Source organism: Mustela nigripes, chromosome 3 (assembly GCF_022355385.1).
Source record: "Mustela nigripes isolate SB6536 chromosome 3, MUSNIG.SB6536, whole genome shotgun sequence".
Classification (NCBI taxonomy): domain Eukaryota; kingdom Metazoa; phylum Chordata; class Mammalia; order Carnivora; family Mustelidae; genus Mustela; species Mustela nigripes.
The window spans coordinates 159,553,150-159,570,698 of record NC_081559.1 but is presented as its reverse complement, the minus strand read 5'-3'; the positions used below and the strand labels follow the sequence as shown (position 1 = coordinate 159,570,698).

The window sequence follows — 17,549 nt, the reverse complement described above, 5'->3', positions numbered from 1 at the left end:
TTTTGCTAGAGAGCTGATTAAATTAAATGCTTAAACATATAGGTGCTTGTTTTGTAAGACCAATTGTAGCTAAAATACATTAATAACTTATAAATACTCCACTGGGAGGAAAGATAGTGTTTTTAAAAGCAGTGTGTCCCTATTTTTAATCTATAAACAATCTGTTAGGAACTGTTTTATGTGCTATCTGGATGTTGAAGTGCTTTTAGTTCTTGGAAGACCTAAGAAACAGCTCTCGGTAGGCTTCAGTCCCAATTTATATCAGTGGGTTCGATGTGGTCTGTGAGGACCTGCATGAACACGTCTAGCTGTGTGACCTCGCGTGGATCACTTGGTCTCTCTGGGCATCCTGACCTATAAAACAGGGTTGGTAATATCTACCCCATAAGGTAATTGCTAGGATTAAATGACTTAACGCCCAGGACCTAGGACACTGTGTGACACATTGTACATGATCAGTAGTTGGCATTTTTCCCTTCTCCTCCGCTGATATCCACAAGAAATGGTTTTCTCCCTTTTCTTTGGGAACGTAAAGAAAATCAAAATGTCTTAAATTTACTCTAGATGCTCCGAGGTTAAACAGATGCTTCATGGCAGTTTCTAGTTAGAGTCCCAGAATATTTACGGTCATTTAGTCAATCAGCAAAAGACAGGGGCCGCTCAGCTCAAATAACCGTGCATGTAATCCACCATCCAGGTAGGTAAATAGCGTCTATTTTGGGAAGAAGGCCCTGCCAGTAGATTAGTGTTAATGCAGCTTTTAAGGGCATATTTTACAAGGGATTTACAGTGAAGAATTCCATTTTTAGTCTATAGTGTTCAAGTATCTGAAATTACCACCATCTTCATTGTTTTTGTAAATGTATATTTTAAATCTGTATGTATGGTTTTCTTTAAACGACTTCATACTAGTTTGGATTGACTTGAGGGTTCTTTTATTGTCTTCTTTTCAGCCCAGAAACTAAATCAGGAGATGGCTTAATATATTGGTATTTTAACTGTTTTTAACTTTTAAGTGTCCTATCTGTTATCATTGTTGTTCAGTCTTATGGAAGAAGGCCCCCTACCTGTTTATATATATATATCTAAACTCATCAGTGAACTTGACTGGATTTTTTGCTAGTACTAACCTTGGTGCGTTTCCCACTCCCATTGTTAGCAAAATGAGTGTGGCAACCTCCAAGAACAGTGTTTTGTAAAACCAAACCAGATTTTGTTCAACGTAGTAAAAATGTGAGCTCAAATGAAATATTAGGGGGAAAAGGAGTATGTTGCTCCAGGCCACAAACAACTCAAAACAGTCTGAGGCACGCACTGGTAAATCTTACAAAATGCTATAGGCAATTCAGCATCAAAATTGCCATAGAAAATTATTGTTGTTAGCCATTCTGTTGATAGTTCATATTGTTAGAATTGCTAGCAGATGGGAAAATAGATGAGTCAGGATACAGTATTAACAATCCATATTTTTTTAATCACAAGCCACTAATAAGGTCTGCAGCATCTGTGAGATTTATTTAAACAGTTGCTAGGAAGAGTTTGTTTTCCCAGTAAACACAGCAAACCTTGTACAGGATTTTCTTGATTGACTCTTTGACTAAATGTGTTAACTTTAACATATCAGACCACTTTCTTCATTGTGATGGTGTCTGGTTTATTTTGACAGACTGATTATACCAGCCACTCGTGGACCCATTCAGTCTTAAATGTTATCACATTTATGCATTTAAAAACTTCATAATCTTGTTTCTGCTACTTTTTGAGAGTAAGACTTTAAAAAGTCTCGTGTAGTTAGGACTACTTTTGACAAAAAATAATGTGAAACTCTAAGTATTTTCTTCCAAGAGCTTTTAAGACAATGTTATTTTAGAAAGTAATTTGCTTTTATCGCTTAAATGTGATATTTTGGGTTTTTATAGTAGATTGGATATATAAACTTTCAGAAAGTTCTAATTTAGTGGCAACTCTTCCTGATCAGTAATTAGCAGTTTTTCAATACTTGTCACAGGGTTCGGAAATAATTCTAATGGCTAAAAGTATGACCTGTCAAAATTATCAGTTTATAACATTTTAGTCTTATTTTCCATCTTCTCATGTCACTGAGTTGTTTATGCTGCTATTTTGTCCAAGAGCTAGTAAGTGAGTTATTAATTTGTATCTCTTTTATTTGGGTTTTCTTTTTTCTTTTTAAGGAATACTGAGAGATATAAATTTTTTTGGATATTGACCTATAATCTTCTTACTCCTGGATGAAATGTGATAATCCAGGACAATTATTAACAAAATGGGCTGCACATTCAAACTGTTGCTTATGTACCAAACTATACCAAGTTTCAAACAAATGTTGACTTCTACTGAAAAGTAGTTTTGACTTTTTCATTTAACTTACAAACAATTCATCCATCTACTCATCTATCTAATTATTTTTGTTTAAAAGTTGAGGTTTTTATTTAAAGGCTTTCTTTCACTGTTTTAAACAAACTTTTTATAAGAGCGGGGAAATCCTAGTCTACCAATGGTCCTGAAACGTAAAGAGGATGGTAATTCTACCTCTGGCTAAATTTCTGCAGTTTATTTCATTCTAAAAGACTACTCTCTAAAAATGTCATCTGTAGGATTTTCCCTTCACTGTGGCCTTCATAGCTGAATATTTAAAAACCATTTTTCCTTACAGCTCGGGTTGAAGACCCTAGAAATTTCTTAGCAGCACACCCTCACTATTCATGATGACTCAACATTTAGAACACTCTGGGAGTGCTAGATTAAAAATATTAAACTTGGTATAATGAAAAAAATGCATTGATCTCAATCGAGGTCAGGTCGCATCGTATCTCTGCCATCAACCAGGAGTGTAATTTTGAGCAACCTGGCTCCCATTTTCTCAGCCAAAACAAGAAAGCCGGAGTAGATCCTCTCTGAGGTTTGCTTTTGCAGTAAGATTCAGTGAGGTTTACCTCATAACCCAGCCTTGTAGTTTCTGCTCCTGTTAAACAACACCTGGCTAGTATGTGGTGATGTTTAATAATCCCAGATACCAGTGTGTTTCTCTGAGGCCCCTGTGATTCAATTTACCTGACCTCAGTTTAAACTCTTTTTATGGAAATTAATTTTATTCTGTGCCCTTAGGATGCCTTGCCCCCTGGTATTTGTCATTTCAAATGTCCAAGAAAAGCAAAACTTCTTGTGAATAGAAAAACATTGCCTCAGGTCGTAAAACCATATTGTTCGGATGCTCCTCTCCATTTCTGTGACTGTGTATTTGAAGAAGTTCTGTCTTTTCTTTCAAACCCTTCCTCTTCCTGCGCCTCAGCTCATTGAGTCACTTAATCAGGTCCCACATCCTTGACGTCTCAAAGAATTGTCAGACTCTACAGTATTCTTTCAGAATGTTAAGACCTGAAAATTTAACAACCATTGTTAGTTGTACGAGTTCTGTGTTATCATTAAATTCAAAACCAAATTTCATTAAATAGAATTAGCCTAGAGCATCTTAAAAGCCATTTCTGGATGGATTATTCATTTTTGCACATTTGTTCACATACAGTAAAAACCACAACGTATGCATATCCTAAAATTCTCTTTACTGACTTCACTTCTGGAACTCTCAACTGACAAATGGAGACCCAGACTTGATATTCTAACTCTGGTTTACTCTGCATTTATTTTGGACTTAGTCATCTGGCAGATGGCTTTGGTAATGTAGCTACTTCATGTTCCTTGTATTGTAGAAAGATGGTTCATAAGTAACATTACTTCCCTATATTTAAAAAGATATAAATTCAATTTAATTTACCACAAGCTCTGTTGATCCATACATGTAAAAATTCTGAAGTGATTTCCCTCCCTTTTTATGAAGATTTTCAAGAAACCTAATTTTAGTGAATGAAACTTTTGTCATGATGATATTGGTAATAATTCAGGAAGCTTAACTTTTCCTTCTAATATTATCCTCATTAGCCCCCTAAATTGTTTTAATTTTGATTAGTATTTTATAAGGGTGATAGTGGCATTATTTAATATTATAGGGCCATTTTTATCATTGTGTGTGTCCATAAAATGTTATCTGGTTTGCGACCCTGTCTACTACTAAGCCATTGAGCAGTTCTGCTCTCCCAAGAGATTGGAAAAGCTGCTTCTGCCCACATTTTCCTCCCCAAATCATTTTCATATCTGTGGGAGGCTCAATAGCTACAGAAATACAGAGTGCTAAATATATGTTATTAGGGCTTAATCATGAGTCAAAACCCAGCCAGAAAATCATGTCTATAAATCATACCCACTGTATAAAAAGTGGAAAGTTCTACCAGTTAACCTCACTTTTTTTTTTTTTTTGGTCTAGGTGCTACCGTAATCTAGTTATTTAGAAATCTGCTGGCATTCCTCTTCTGTTAACAAAAAGAGAAGAGCCTCTGATCACAAAAGCTAACATTTGGGGATGATTTTCTATTGGATACCATAGTTAGATCATAAGATCAAGGAGAAAACCTTCATAATCTTACCCTCATCAAGGGCTTCAGTTACAGCCTAAATGCTGATGATTCCCCAAATCTGTACCTTTATTCTCTTTCCTGAGCTTCAAAACTCCAAATTATAATCCATATCTGATGTCCCCACCTTGACGCTTTATCTCTCAAACTCAACAAGACTAAAACTCAATTTGATTTACTCCCCTATCTTATTAATGAGAACAATCTCTACCTCATCATCGTACCTTGAAGCCAGAATCACCCTAGCCCTTCCTTCTTCCTGATTTTTCTCAATCAGTCAGTCAACAAAGAAAGCCCTATCAGTTCTACTTCCAGCTCTCTCAGATCCCTCCCTTCTTCTCAGTCTCCACTTCCTTTTTCCTGGTCCAGTCCTCGCCCTCTCTCTAGACAGTTGCAGTGACCTGCTCACAGTCCTTCCTGCCTCCATTTCCACCCCCAATGCTAATCCATTTTCTATACCTGCTGTTGGATATATTTTTCTATCTCACATATGGTTATGTCACCAGTTATATTCAAGACTGTCTAGCATTTCTTTCTTGGCTACAGAAAGTCTGTAGCAACGTGCCTAAGGCCCTTAGCAGTCTGATCTCTGCTCTCCTTCCTGTCTCTTTTCCTGGTGCGCCTCACATCCCAGTGGCCACCTGCGGTCTCCGAGGATGCCAGACATTTGCGCACCTTACACCTTTCTACTCATGCTGCTTCCACTGTCCCCTGTCCTATTGCCCATCTTCTCAGCGTCCCCATCCTACAGTGCATTAGCTGTGCATGGACCTCTTTCCAGCTAGATTGCAAAGTCCTTGTGGGCAGTAGAGTGTTTGTTTATCTCTGAATCCGCACTGCTTGGTCCAGAAAAAAGAATAAATATTTTAATAAGTGAGTGTTCTGGAGTTCTCGGACAGCCCACCTGAAAACATAACTATAACTATATATGTTTGTTAAATAGGTGTCCAATTTCCTGTAAACTTGATCTTATAGAGCCACAAATCTGAAATCATATTAAAAACAAAAAAACAAGTATTACAAGCTTTAGCACTAAAATCATGTTCTGTCTTTTCTGAAACAGTCTGAAGCTTTCATTAATGTATTTATTCTTATATAGTGTAATGCCTTATAAGATTAATTGCTTTTCTAGTTCCCAGCAGGCAAACAAGTTTGCAGTAAAGGGAGAATGACATATGTCTAATGAAGGCCATGAAAAGGAGCTGACAGCTTTCTCTCAAATGAAGATAAAAAGCCAAAAAGGAGAGAGAAAATTAGCACACAGCACAGATTAGTGATAGAAACTAATAATGGTGATTTATCATCAAAGGAAGGTTGCTTTAGGTCCTGGGTCCTCTGCTTAGAAGGCAACATATTTGTTAAGTACTTTATAAGGATTTTCTTTTCAAAATGGGTGAAATGAAGTTTTTAATCACTTAAAAAACTAAGATTTAGATACTTCACGAATTTACTTATGTGAAACGCCTAATTCCCTAACAATGCCAGGTAACGGTTCTCCAACATCACAGACCTGTTTGTCACAAATTTTACATATTGAAAATATAAAAGTCTATTAGAAGAGGGAAACTTGTCTTCTGAGTAGCTTCTTTCTCTGAATTCAGTCCACTACTCTAATATAATATTTATAAACTGTTGGTAATTTGCCCCAGTAAAGTAGCATACGATATTTACAGGAATATCTTAATGCAAAAATTGTTTGCTTTGTTATGTGATTTCTCCTAATCTTAGAGTAACCCATTGCTTTGAGTCATGTTTTTCTGTATTTCTGTTTACCCACCCTCACGCCATGATATTTAGTGCTACAATTCTGTTTCATAGTTCCTTTTTTTTTTAAAGATTTTATTTATTTATTTGACAGACAGAGATTACAAGTAGGCAGCGAGGCAAGCAGAGAGAGAGGGAGGAAGCAGGCTCCCTGCTGAGCAGAGAGCCCGATGCAGGGCTCGATCCCAGGACCCTGAGATCATGACCTCAGCCGAAGGCAGAGGCTTAACCCACTTAGCCACCCAGGCGCCCCACTGTTTTATAGTTTCTAAGTGTGTGTACAGTCTCTAAAGTTTAAATAATTTTTGGACTATCTGGCATGGAGACATGAAACTCTTGCATAAAAATCAATTGTGAAATGATAAATGGCTCTAGAATCAATCAAATGCTAAATTGTGTTGTTTAAATTATAAATGCCATATAGAAGTTCAGAGATGGGAAGATTAGCGTGGGCTGAAAAAAAAAGACAAAGTGAAACTGGAACTTATGCAGACAGCACTCAGGCGTGTCTTTCTTGGGGAAACATAGCCATGTGTTTTCTGTATTGGCCCTTCATCTCACTGTCACCTGTTCCTACAGTTCAGAAAGTTCCAAGGCCCCTTGTTGGCTTATTCTTTATCCCCCAGTGATTTGAACAGATTTGACCACATAATAGATATATGATTAATACTTGGATTAAAATTAATGAAGAAAGAATAGAACACAGTGCATTGTGTATATATGTAACACGTATAATGGTACGCTATCCTAAGCTAGCTCCTGTCCATGATAGGGCATAGTTTACATTTATACACACCAGAACTTCTCGTCCACCAAAGCAAGTGGTGCTCACTTTCAGAGTCCCGTCCTGGGAGCCCACATCCTCCTTCCCGTGACACTGTCCTGCCCTTCTTTTGAATTTCCTTCAGAGTCTGGGACTCGTTCTTTTCAGTATCCTCAGTCGTGACAGATCTTTTTCAATTGAGAATGGATTTGATTTTTAGAACCAAGAGTGACCGAAGGCCAGCTAAGTTGAGTAAAATGGAGAATCAATCCGAAAAGTACTATTTTGGAGTACTATTAAAATCAACATGTTGACTCTAAAGTAATGAGAGCATTTTCTGGTTTGGCTCATAAAATAACGGAAGTTCCCTTATTAAAACAAAAAAGAGGCTGCAAGTTTTATCATACTAAAATCAAGCCTGAATTCTTCTCATAGAATTTACCTGCTCTGGAGCAGATTATGACTCCCTGCATTCCAAACCCTGCTCTGCCCAGCTAGGAACCCCACCAGCCCCTGGATCTGCACTGACCTTACTGCTTCCTCAGAATGGTGGTGCTTCCTCCCCAGGGCCTTGCTTATTGCTCTGAGATACCCCCCTTTGCACAGACCAACACGGTGCCTGCTCCTTAAAGGAAATCTTCTCTCCATTGAATTTATAGTGAGGCTTCTCTTTTTTTGGTTGGGAATCTGTTTTTTTAAAAAACACCAAAAAATGGTGGCTGCTCTCCTCAGCAAAGTGTACCCATGAATGTGCCTGTGAGAAGCTTCTCGGTGGGTTTGAAAACCTCTCGTTATAATCCGTAGTGCCTGTGGTAGGGGCTTGTGGCTGTCCCTCAGTGTTTCTAGTTCCCGATCTTACCCTGCTGACACTTTGGGAGTTTGTTAGGGCAGGGAGCTCAGTGGGCTTCTTAGCTCTTCTTACAGTACTTACCAAGATGCTGAGTATGTAATAACATTCTGCAAATCACTGGTTTTACGTGTTTTTAAACAACCCACCTGCTGCCATTGATTTAATAGTATCTGAAGAAGACCGAGTTTTAGATTTTTTTTTAATATTAATAGATAAAAGCCCAAGTATTAGCTTATATATTTCAGGGCATCCTAAAATATGTTTCTAGAGAGATAATCCATATCTTGCTATTGTGACATATGAATAATTATGGTAAAGCTCAGGATGCCAGAGATCCCATTAGGTGGAATGGCTCTCATCCCCCATATCTGAGAGGCTTCCCTCACAGAAAACCGGTGAAGGTTTCCAGAAGGCAGCAGAACTGAACTAAATCATTATGGTCAAACTATATATCATTTAGTCAGATCTTATCACTATTGTCAAACTATAATGTATATGGTGAAAATTTGATAGGCAGTTTATCTTCCAACTGGCCAAGCCCATGTCAGAATTTATAGAGCACTGTTTACATCAGGCTTGGGATATTTTGAATCACAAGTTCAGAACCTTAAGTATCAAAATGTTTGAGACAGAAGTATTCTAGATCATTTAATTTTCTGATTAACCCACGTACTTCAAATTTAAGCATTTGGCAAAATGCGGGATAGAATGGTTAATTTAACCTGATTCAATCTCATCACATTCTTGGGTGACTCTGCAAGTGTTCACAATTATGGTGGTACCCCAGAGCTGGCAAAGATGTGAGAGATTAGAGTGAAATATATCCGGAACATATCCTGAACGTCTGTGTGTTGGCGCTGGTGGATTGGTCTCTCTGTCTTTCTTTAAAAAAAAAAAAAAGAAAAAAAAACTTTTCATCAGCTTATTTTTTTCATTTGCTCTTTCCTAAAAGCAGAGTTGGGTTTTGTTTTGTTTTGTTTTGTTTTGTTTTCATTGCTTTTGTTGCAAGATAACTCAAGGTTCTTCTAAGGTGTTGTGGCTTCTTGGTTCTTCAGGGAAGGAATTCCTGTTTTAATTGTGGAACTGCATTTCAGAGATGATGTAAAGAGTTTGCTGAAATATTCATACTAAAGCCGGTTAGATTTTAAGCTATTGTCGATCATTTTATTATGTTGATGTCTTCATTTTTTTTTCCTGTTTCTAGTTAAAAAATCTAAGTTTAGAAGAACTACAGATGCGGTTAAAAGCACTAGACCCCATGATGGAACGAGAGATAGAAGAGCTTCGTCAAAGATACACTGCGAAGAGACAACCCATTCTGGATGCAATGGATGCGAAGAAAAGAAGGCAGCAAAACTTTTGAGTCTCACTTCTTCTCTGTTTGTTTCTTTAACTATTCTGGAGACCAAGAAACCACTAAGAATTGAAGGAATATTATTATTGTTGTTGTTTTTTTTAATCCCTAAGATTTGTGCTCTGCAGCTAGGCAGCAGTCCAGAACTGATGATGGTACTTACCTAGTCAATTCCCAAAAGGCAGAATTTACAACTGTAGCCACTATGTTTTCATTTTTAAATAATGAAAACAACAGACATGTATTCCTCTTAGATCTGTCAGCTGTGTACCAGCGCTAAGTGTGTCCTACGACAAACGCTGTGTTTAGAGACCTTGGAAATCTGAAGCTATTGTTTAATTGTACAGCACTGAAGGGCTTTATGTTACAATATTCTTTATTCTTATTTCTAGTAGCTTATTTATTGTATCCCCAGGTAAGCTTATTTATTTATGCTGTTTTACTTTGTTTTGTTTTTAAGGACAAGATCAGGATAGCTTTGGTGAAGGGAGGAGCGTATTAATAGATGATAATGTACAGCCAAATTATACTTTTAGCAGGGAGCTATGGGGTACATTCCTTGATTTCCAGGATAGTTTTCCAGTAGAAACAAAGCAATAATAGCAATAGCACCCAAATGGGCCAGATATTTTTTTATACTGAAACAATAATTCCATTTTTACCTTCAGAAATTTTGTTTAATGTTTTTATTGATGTTTGGTACAAATAGAACTATATATATTTAGGTCACACAGAGCTATAATGTTTGAAACCAAAGAAATCAATGGAACCTTTGCACCAAAAATGTGCGGTAAATATTTTAAAAGAAATAAATCTTTAAGACAAATGTAATTTGTTAATATTGTTTCGTGTTGCATGGATAGGTCTGATAGCTGAACTGTATCAAACTGTAATAAGCTCATCAAATTTATTTCTGTGAAAATGTGCTCAATCGTCACAGGACTTTTGTGTTGATTTCATTGATTTCCTGGGAATGGGTAAACATCATGTGCCTGAGAGTAACAAAATAGCAAAAACATTTGTACTGAACTGTGTAAGCCTTGGGGACTGGAAAAAAAAAAAAGATTAAAACCATTAAAAAGAAGCTCATTTCTAAGCTGAATGAACGTTTGTGTGATTGAACTGGGACCAGTCAGTTCCTAAGCCGCACACATATGGCCATATTGACAGTGTTTGTTCTTTTGTGTGTTTAATTACTATGTGTAAATCATAAAGACAAATAAATTTTACTGTGCCACCCAGCACATCTCATCTCTATGTCTTTTTTAAAAAACTCACCACCTGGATTCTTTTTCTGGCACGAAGGTATGTTAGGACAGGCTGGCCAGTGCCGGGATTACAAAAGTGAACGTCAGTGGCTCAGAGTAACACAGGTGATAGGTGATTTCTCCCTGGGGATCCGCCCATCCCACGACCGGGAGCCACCCTGCCTCCCTGCCCATTCGCAGGACTGTCACCATGTGCAACACTGGTGGTCACCACAGCAAGGGGAGGAGTGCCAACGAGTCTCACATGAGCTCCAGCCTACTGTGACACCTGTCAGGGGGCCACAGCCAGTAGTCAGAGCTACTCACATGACCACCCTAATTTCAAGGGAGCGAGGAAATGCAACCTTACTGCGCACCCGGTGAGCAGCAAGAGAAGGAAGATGCCAGCAGGTTCACAAGGACCGCCAGGGAAGGTGGAGGTCCCTGGAAAGCTTCAGTTCCATTTTAAAATGACAGTTGCACCCTAGGCCTGCCTTGGAGTAATACTTCCCTCTGCTCTGTTGAGTCCTTACAAATAGTAAATTGTGTAGTTGGATAGGAATTACAAGATTGTTAAAGCAAGGGGGTGCCTAGGTGGCTCAGTGGGTTAAAGCCTCTGCTCAGGTCATGATCCCGGAGTCCTGGGATCAAGCCCCGCATTGGGCTCTCTGCTCAGCAGGAAGCCTGCTTCTCCCTCTCTGCGCCTACCTCTCTGCCTACTTGTGATCTCTGTCAAATAAATAAATAAAATCTTTAAAAAAAATTGTTAAAGCAGCAGTGAGTATTGGAAAGTTTCTAAAGATCGTTAACAATGAAGACTGAACTTACAATATATGCTTCAGCTGCATCCTTACGCAGTCTACTTGGCACAGCAGACTGAGTCAGTCAACGCAATCACCCGACCCCTTTTTACCCTTTCTTAAGTGTTTTTCTTTTCAGTAACCTGTCTAACACCTTGCCTGATTTGATGGAATCAAATGGCTGTCTTGCTATCATCCAAGTAAAACCACCTACATGAAATGTCAAGAAACCTATGAAGATGATTTTTCTCCAGTTTGCTAAATTAGAAAATTTATGCAAATTAATTCAATGAGGCCTGTTAACCACTCTTACTAATTCAGTCTCAACAAGAATCCTCCTTTTAATAGTAAACACAGAGTGTTCCAATCACATTGTAATATGTATGTATAGATTTTATACCCTGTTGTTATTTTTATTCTTGATACACACACACACACATATATATTTAAGAGAATTAAGAATTAAGAACAGTGAGCATATTTTCATTTTAGAGCCTCAGGAAGCTCCAGAATATTTTAGGATGATCTGTTCCAAAATTCTTCCAGTCTTCTCAGTCCCTTCCCCCCACCAACCAAATAAAAAGGAACTTATGGTGAGTTCTGAAAAACCAAAAGCCATGAAAGAATGCTTCGAGTCTAGGTAAGCCTTGATTAGTCATGATGCCGAGGAAAAGAGTTTTCTAGTTATTTTAATGAGTTTAAGAAGAAGCCTCTTATTATCTTAACCTTGGCTTCTGAGAACATTCCAGAAATAGGTAAGTGTACTTTCTGCACACCCCCGTCCTTTCATAAATGCAGAATTGTAAATGTAATTGTAGCTAATGAGTGAGGATTCTGTCTTGCTGAAAAGCCAGCATCATTGTATATGTTGTCCTATAGAAAGAAAGTTTTTTTCTTTGATTTAGATGACTCATTTCTACAGACTTAGAATGCAGCTTAGCTTATTTTAGCAATAATATTTTTATGTTCAGAAGATGAGCTCATTTGGCCAATATACATTGGAGAAGGAAATGTTTTTATCTAATGGATTTCAAAATAATCTATTATTTGGGACACTTCTATTTGTCAGACACCATGCTAAACAACCTAACATGTATCACTTACATGCTTTTGCATTTCTTTCCTTTCCTTATTTACTGAATCACATCCCCAAGGTTTAAAAATCACTCTCTACTCACTGAAGGATATGTAGCTTCTCTAGCGGAAATTATATAATACATTAATAAGTTGTTTTTAACTTAGTTGCAGGAAATCTTTTCAAATTACTGACACATTAGCTTTCAATGGGAATGCTATTTTGGTTTCCTATCCTGTATGTTAAAGATTAATGATTAAATCCTGAAAATAGTAATGATACAACACTCTAAATAGAGCATCCTTTAAAAAAATAATTGGAGTTACATTGCATTACTAAATCATTATCAGGCATAGGCATTTAACTGGGTATTTCATCAAAATGCTATTTTGGAGTACAAGCTACTTTTTTGGTCCCAAAGCCCAAGAATCAGGGTTCTAAAGAGAGAACCACTCTTCTTTGCTTTTTGAGTAATTTGATGAGATGTGGACTCGAGTTGTATACCTTAGTTGGCTACTCTGGGGATTGGTAGCTTGTCTTCCAGAGAATTGGCCAACTTCTCCCTGTTCCATGTTCACAAAGAATACTCAAACCTTAACCAGCCACTTCCTGAGTCATGAAAAGACCCCCAGAGAGAAAGCAAATGACCAGCTCAATTCTTCTACCAGTCTTCTCATACTGGATCTTATCAGTAGCCAGACTTCCTGTCACCTTTTTTTTTTTTTCCCCCACTTGATTTAGCTCTTTAAATTAAGATTCTGAATTTTGGGGTCGCTCGTCTACCTGCAGAACTTTGCCTACCCAGTTAGGAATGAACTCCGCCTCTTGGCATTCAGGACCTGCATTGTGCCCCAGCTGACATGACCTCATCTTGTGTTATTGCCTTATTTGAGCCCTTTCTTTCAACAAACCAAACTGCTTTCAAACTCTATTATAGTTATGTGACTTATTATTGGATTTTAAGTTTCCCTGGGAGCAGAAACTTGGAGTTTATCCATATTGTTTCCCCACAGTATTTTCCGGGATGTTAGATAAAATTGGTAGTAAATAAACGTTTCATTGAATACTGTTAGCTCAAACAAAAAAATTGCCATCATTAACCATAAAGGCTAATCTCTCTCCTTATATCCAGGTAATCATGGTTAACAACAGTAAAACTAGTATCAACCAGTTTTTGAGCATCTACTAAGCCATGCACTTTTGATAACATTATCTCAAACCTTCATAACAAGATGTAGTCTTGTTCTCAGAAAGGAAAGGACAGGAGAGATTAAATGAGGTCAAAAAGCTAGTCAATGCCAGCATCTGTCTCCAAAATCTTTGCTTTTTCCACTAGACCACATTGCCTAATAAACAGGAGGTCTGGCTTTAGAATGTTGGATGGAGTTGTTAAGACTGCTTGCTGATCTTAGAAAGAGAAGCTTTTCAATTAAAACTTAGAAAAGGACCTTTGTTAGCTAATGTGGTCCTTTTCTCCATTTCATGGGACCTACGTTTTCTGAAATGGCATTCCCTCTTACCTGTAAGAGGAAAAAAAAGCAGAATGCATTAGGTTTCCAAGATGAGTCGTACAAAGATTTATTTCTCCTTTGTTATTGGGGTGTATTTGGAGTTCTTGTGCCTTGAAATCTATGTTTTTTTTGTAAATGGAAATGTGTTCTAGTCTTTCCCTTATAAAAGTCTGTCCTGGATAATGAGTACTTTGGAGAAACACTAATCAGCATAGTAGAAGGTACATGGCCTCAGAAACTAAATTATCTGGGTTCAAACCCCAGATCTTCCTTTATACTTCTGTTGCCCTGGGCAAGAACAGCCATGCAGCTGATTTGTGTTTCAATGTCTTCATCTGTAACAAGGAAGGACTTATGAAGATAAAATGTTCTAGTGCATGTAAAATAGTAACAAAGTTCTTGGCTTGTGGCACATAGACAAGAGCTTAAAAAATAAACAATCCTTCCTAGTTTAGTGCTTTGTTTTTACAAGAATGAAGAAAAAGGCTCTGTTCTTCATTCATGAGCAAATTTATGGTAATTTCTAAAGTGCATTAGAGTCTTCTAGAACCCAGATATGTGTTCCTTTAAGGCCTGGCCTGCTCTCAGGTAGTAATTTGCACTGAGGAAAATCATATTCATTTTTTTTAAAGATTTTTATTTATTTATTTGATAGAGATCACAAGTAGGCAGAGAGGCAGGCAGAGAGAGAGGGGGAAGCAGGCTCCCCGCTGAGCAGAGAGCCCGATGTGGGGCTCGATCCCAGGACCCTGAGATCATGACCTGAGCCGAAGGCAGAGGCTTAAACCACTGAGCCACCCAGGCGCCCCCTCATATTCATTTTTAAAAAGTATTTCCTTGCTACATAAAACAAGTCATAAACTAAACATTTCCCCTTTGCCCCCCCACACTCTCTTTAAGACTTTCCCTTCTATTTTAGGGATATTGTTAAGGCCAACACCTATGGCCACATTATGAAGATTCATCTGGAAATGTCAAATTGATGCCCCTAAAGTTTTGTTTCACTAAAGTTCTAGCATTCTTGGTCCTTAAAATATGAGTCATGACACTGATGGTTTCCCAACGTGCTTTGGTCCCAGGAAGCTTAAAATCAAATTGACAGTTCATAGTCTTATGGGATTCTGTGATCTGCATACTTCCATTTCCATGATCCTATATTTATAAAAACCAAAAATATACTAAGAAGAAAAAGAAAGAAAATATCTGGGGAGGTTTGAGTCCTTCCACCATACTTAGAAGGATCTGGTTCCCTATTATGTGCAATTTTTATATCTTCTCATAGTGTTCTTATGGGTGTCAGATATGGTACCAAGTGTCAAGCAGGTTTGTTGTTGAGGTCCTGCACCTAGAACTCTGCTGGAATCTTCTACATGTGAGTATTACCACCTGGGGAGAGAGGGATCTCTAAGGGATGAGTTTCCTGGAGACTGTGATAACCCCTGTCCTTCCTCTTTGGGAAGGAGACAAGCTAGAGAACACCCTAATGCCCTTGGCCCCTGCACTTCCTGCCTGTTCAAGTCACATTTACACAAAAACTGATTCAGGATGACCAGACAAGCACCATACCTTCCAGCCCTGGGTCCGCCAACAGATCAGCTTTGCTCAAGAATCTTATCTACCTCTCAGTAGTTTTCCATTTTTATTCTTCTATTCATAACCCACTTCATATACACAAAGAGAAGGACATGAACCAAGAGAGAGAGAGAGAACAGAGCAAAGGGAAACAGATTTTGCATGATAAAAAATGCCAATTGTAACCGAAAATTTCAAAATGTCATACCCCACATTTCCTTAATAGAGAAACAAGTCTATTCCATTTTATGAGAGAACCCTCAAAGCTAACATGTCCTAAAATTTTTCTAGAAGAAAATCTGGTGCCTGTCCATGTTTAAACCAAGCAACTAGTTGTCTTTTACATTTGTATAGAATTTTCCAACTATAATTAGTTGAATGGAAGCTAAGTAACGGTTGATACTAAAGCTCTCAGTTTGTCAATATTCTCTTTCTACTTTCTAGTGTGTTGGGAGAGTGTGGGATGGGGGTAGTCCTGCAGCTGTGCATTCAATGCCTCCATTTACTCTAAGACACCTTTCTTTCCTGGTTAAAAAGAAAATACTCATGGGGCACCTGGGTAGCTCAGTGGGTTAAGGCCTCTGCCTTCAGCTCAGGTCATGGTCTCAGGGTCCTGGGATTGAGCCCCGCGTTGGGCTCTCTGCTCAGCGGGGAGCCTGCTTCCTCCTCTCTCTCTCTCTGCCTGCCTCTCTGACTACTTCTGATCTGTCAAATAAATAAATTAAAATCTAAAAAGAAAAGAAAATACTCGTAGCAAAAATATTCAGATGAGAAGATATAATAGCACTTGGAACTAAAGTCTTTGATGTGAAAAAACAAAATGCACTGAGAAATCTGAAAATGTAGAGCCATTCCATTATTAATGAGTCAGTGTGCAAATGCATGAATTCATGTTCTGTTGACCTTTCATGAAAAAGATAGAAGTTTGTTTTTGTTTTTTTTTAAAGCACACCAGCTGATGATCATAAATCAGTTTACATGCTTAGAATGTGGACTTTGGAAATTATACCTGATATTAATAGGCTAATGAATCTGGGCCTTAACAAGCTGCAGCAAGGATTTTCAGCTTTGAGAGTAAATTAATTGCTTTAACAAGCAAGTAGCCATTTGGGGAATGATTCAGAATCTTGAGGGTGGCAGACAATACAGAAGTCCGAACACAATGTTTTTTAACATTCTTAATGCATACACATGAGTGCAGTGAGTATAAGAAGGATGCTGGCAACCCTTGTGGCAGCCGGAATTGAAGAAGTCTTGAATGCAGGGTTATTTGAACTGGGCGTTGAAATCTGGGAAGGCCAGAGAGGGGAAGGGCACTGCGGAGAGGGCAGAACATGTAGGAAGACAGAGAGATGAGAAATACATGGGCTACCTTTCGGTGCCTAAGAGAGTTCATTACACCATGGAAGCATGGAGTGGAAATGCGTCAAGGACCATCTGTCTCGCTCACTTGCTCGCCCGCTCGCCTGCAGTTTAGGAGGTCCAGAATCATGGCACCTGTTTTGTTTTTGTTTTTGTTTTATTGAGTCATTGAATGTTTTCTAGAGAAATTAATTCCAAGTATTTTCTGGCCCATTTCCTGGTGCCTATGTTGGCCAGTCACACTCAGCTACACTCATTTCCGTTATTTGGTAGTATCTGAAAGTTTTATCTGCGGCAGCTTGCTGCGGTTGAGGGTTGGAGCAAAGGGACCAGAGAAATGTGGATAGAGGGGTTAGCAGCCGCCTCTAACTGAGTAGTTTTGTGCTCACTTCCTCAGATCAGTTCACTACCTGTTTGCCTCGACCGAAACATTTATCTTCTTTCTGTCAGTGGTTCTCTTCTCAAGACCCTGGGCATGTTCCACCTTCAATTAAAGCAATTTACAAAGGAGGGGGCATAAGTGTAACCAAGTAGCATAAATTAAAAGCAAATTTGGAAAGCTTAAACAAAAGGAAAACAAAGTAGAGCAGCGGTCTGGAGCTGTGAATCTCATTAACAAGAAAAATGTTTACCATGAATTTGATTCAAAGCTTCCTGGAAGCCAGAGTGAAGAAGGAAACCAGATACCAGGTAGCCACTAGTGCTTGAAAAGAAGCTAGTCCAAACTGAGATGAGTCCTGAGTACAAAACACACATTGTGTTTC

General features: G+C 38.3%; 1 protein-coding gene across 1 annotated transcript in view; it reads left to right on the top strand.

Moving 5' to 3' along the window:
* STK3 (serine/threonine kinase 3) overlaps positions 1 to 10,462 on the top strand; it is a 273,554-nt gene extending 263,092 nt beyond the window's left edge. Inside the window, exon 11 of the mRNA XM_059394924.1 lies at positions 9,069 to 10,462. Within this exon, the coding sequence (XP_059250907.1) occupies positions 9,069 to 9,227 (159 nt within the window). The 3' untranslated portion in view covers positions 9,228 to 10,462. The remainder of the gene's footprint in view (positions 1 to 9,068) is intronic.
* Positions 10,463 to 17,549: the final 7,087 nt, after the last annotated feature.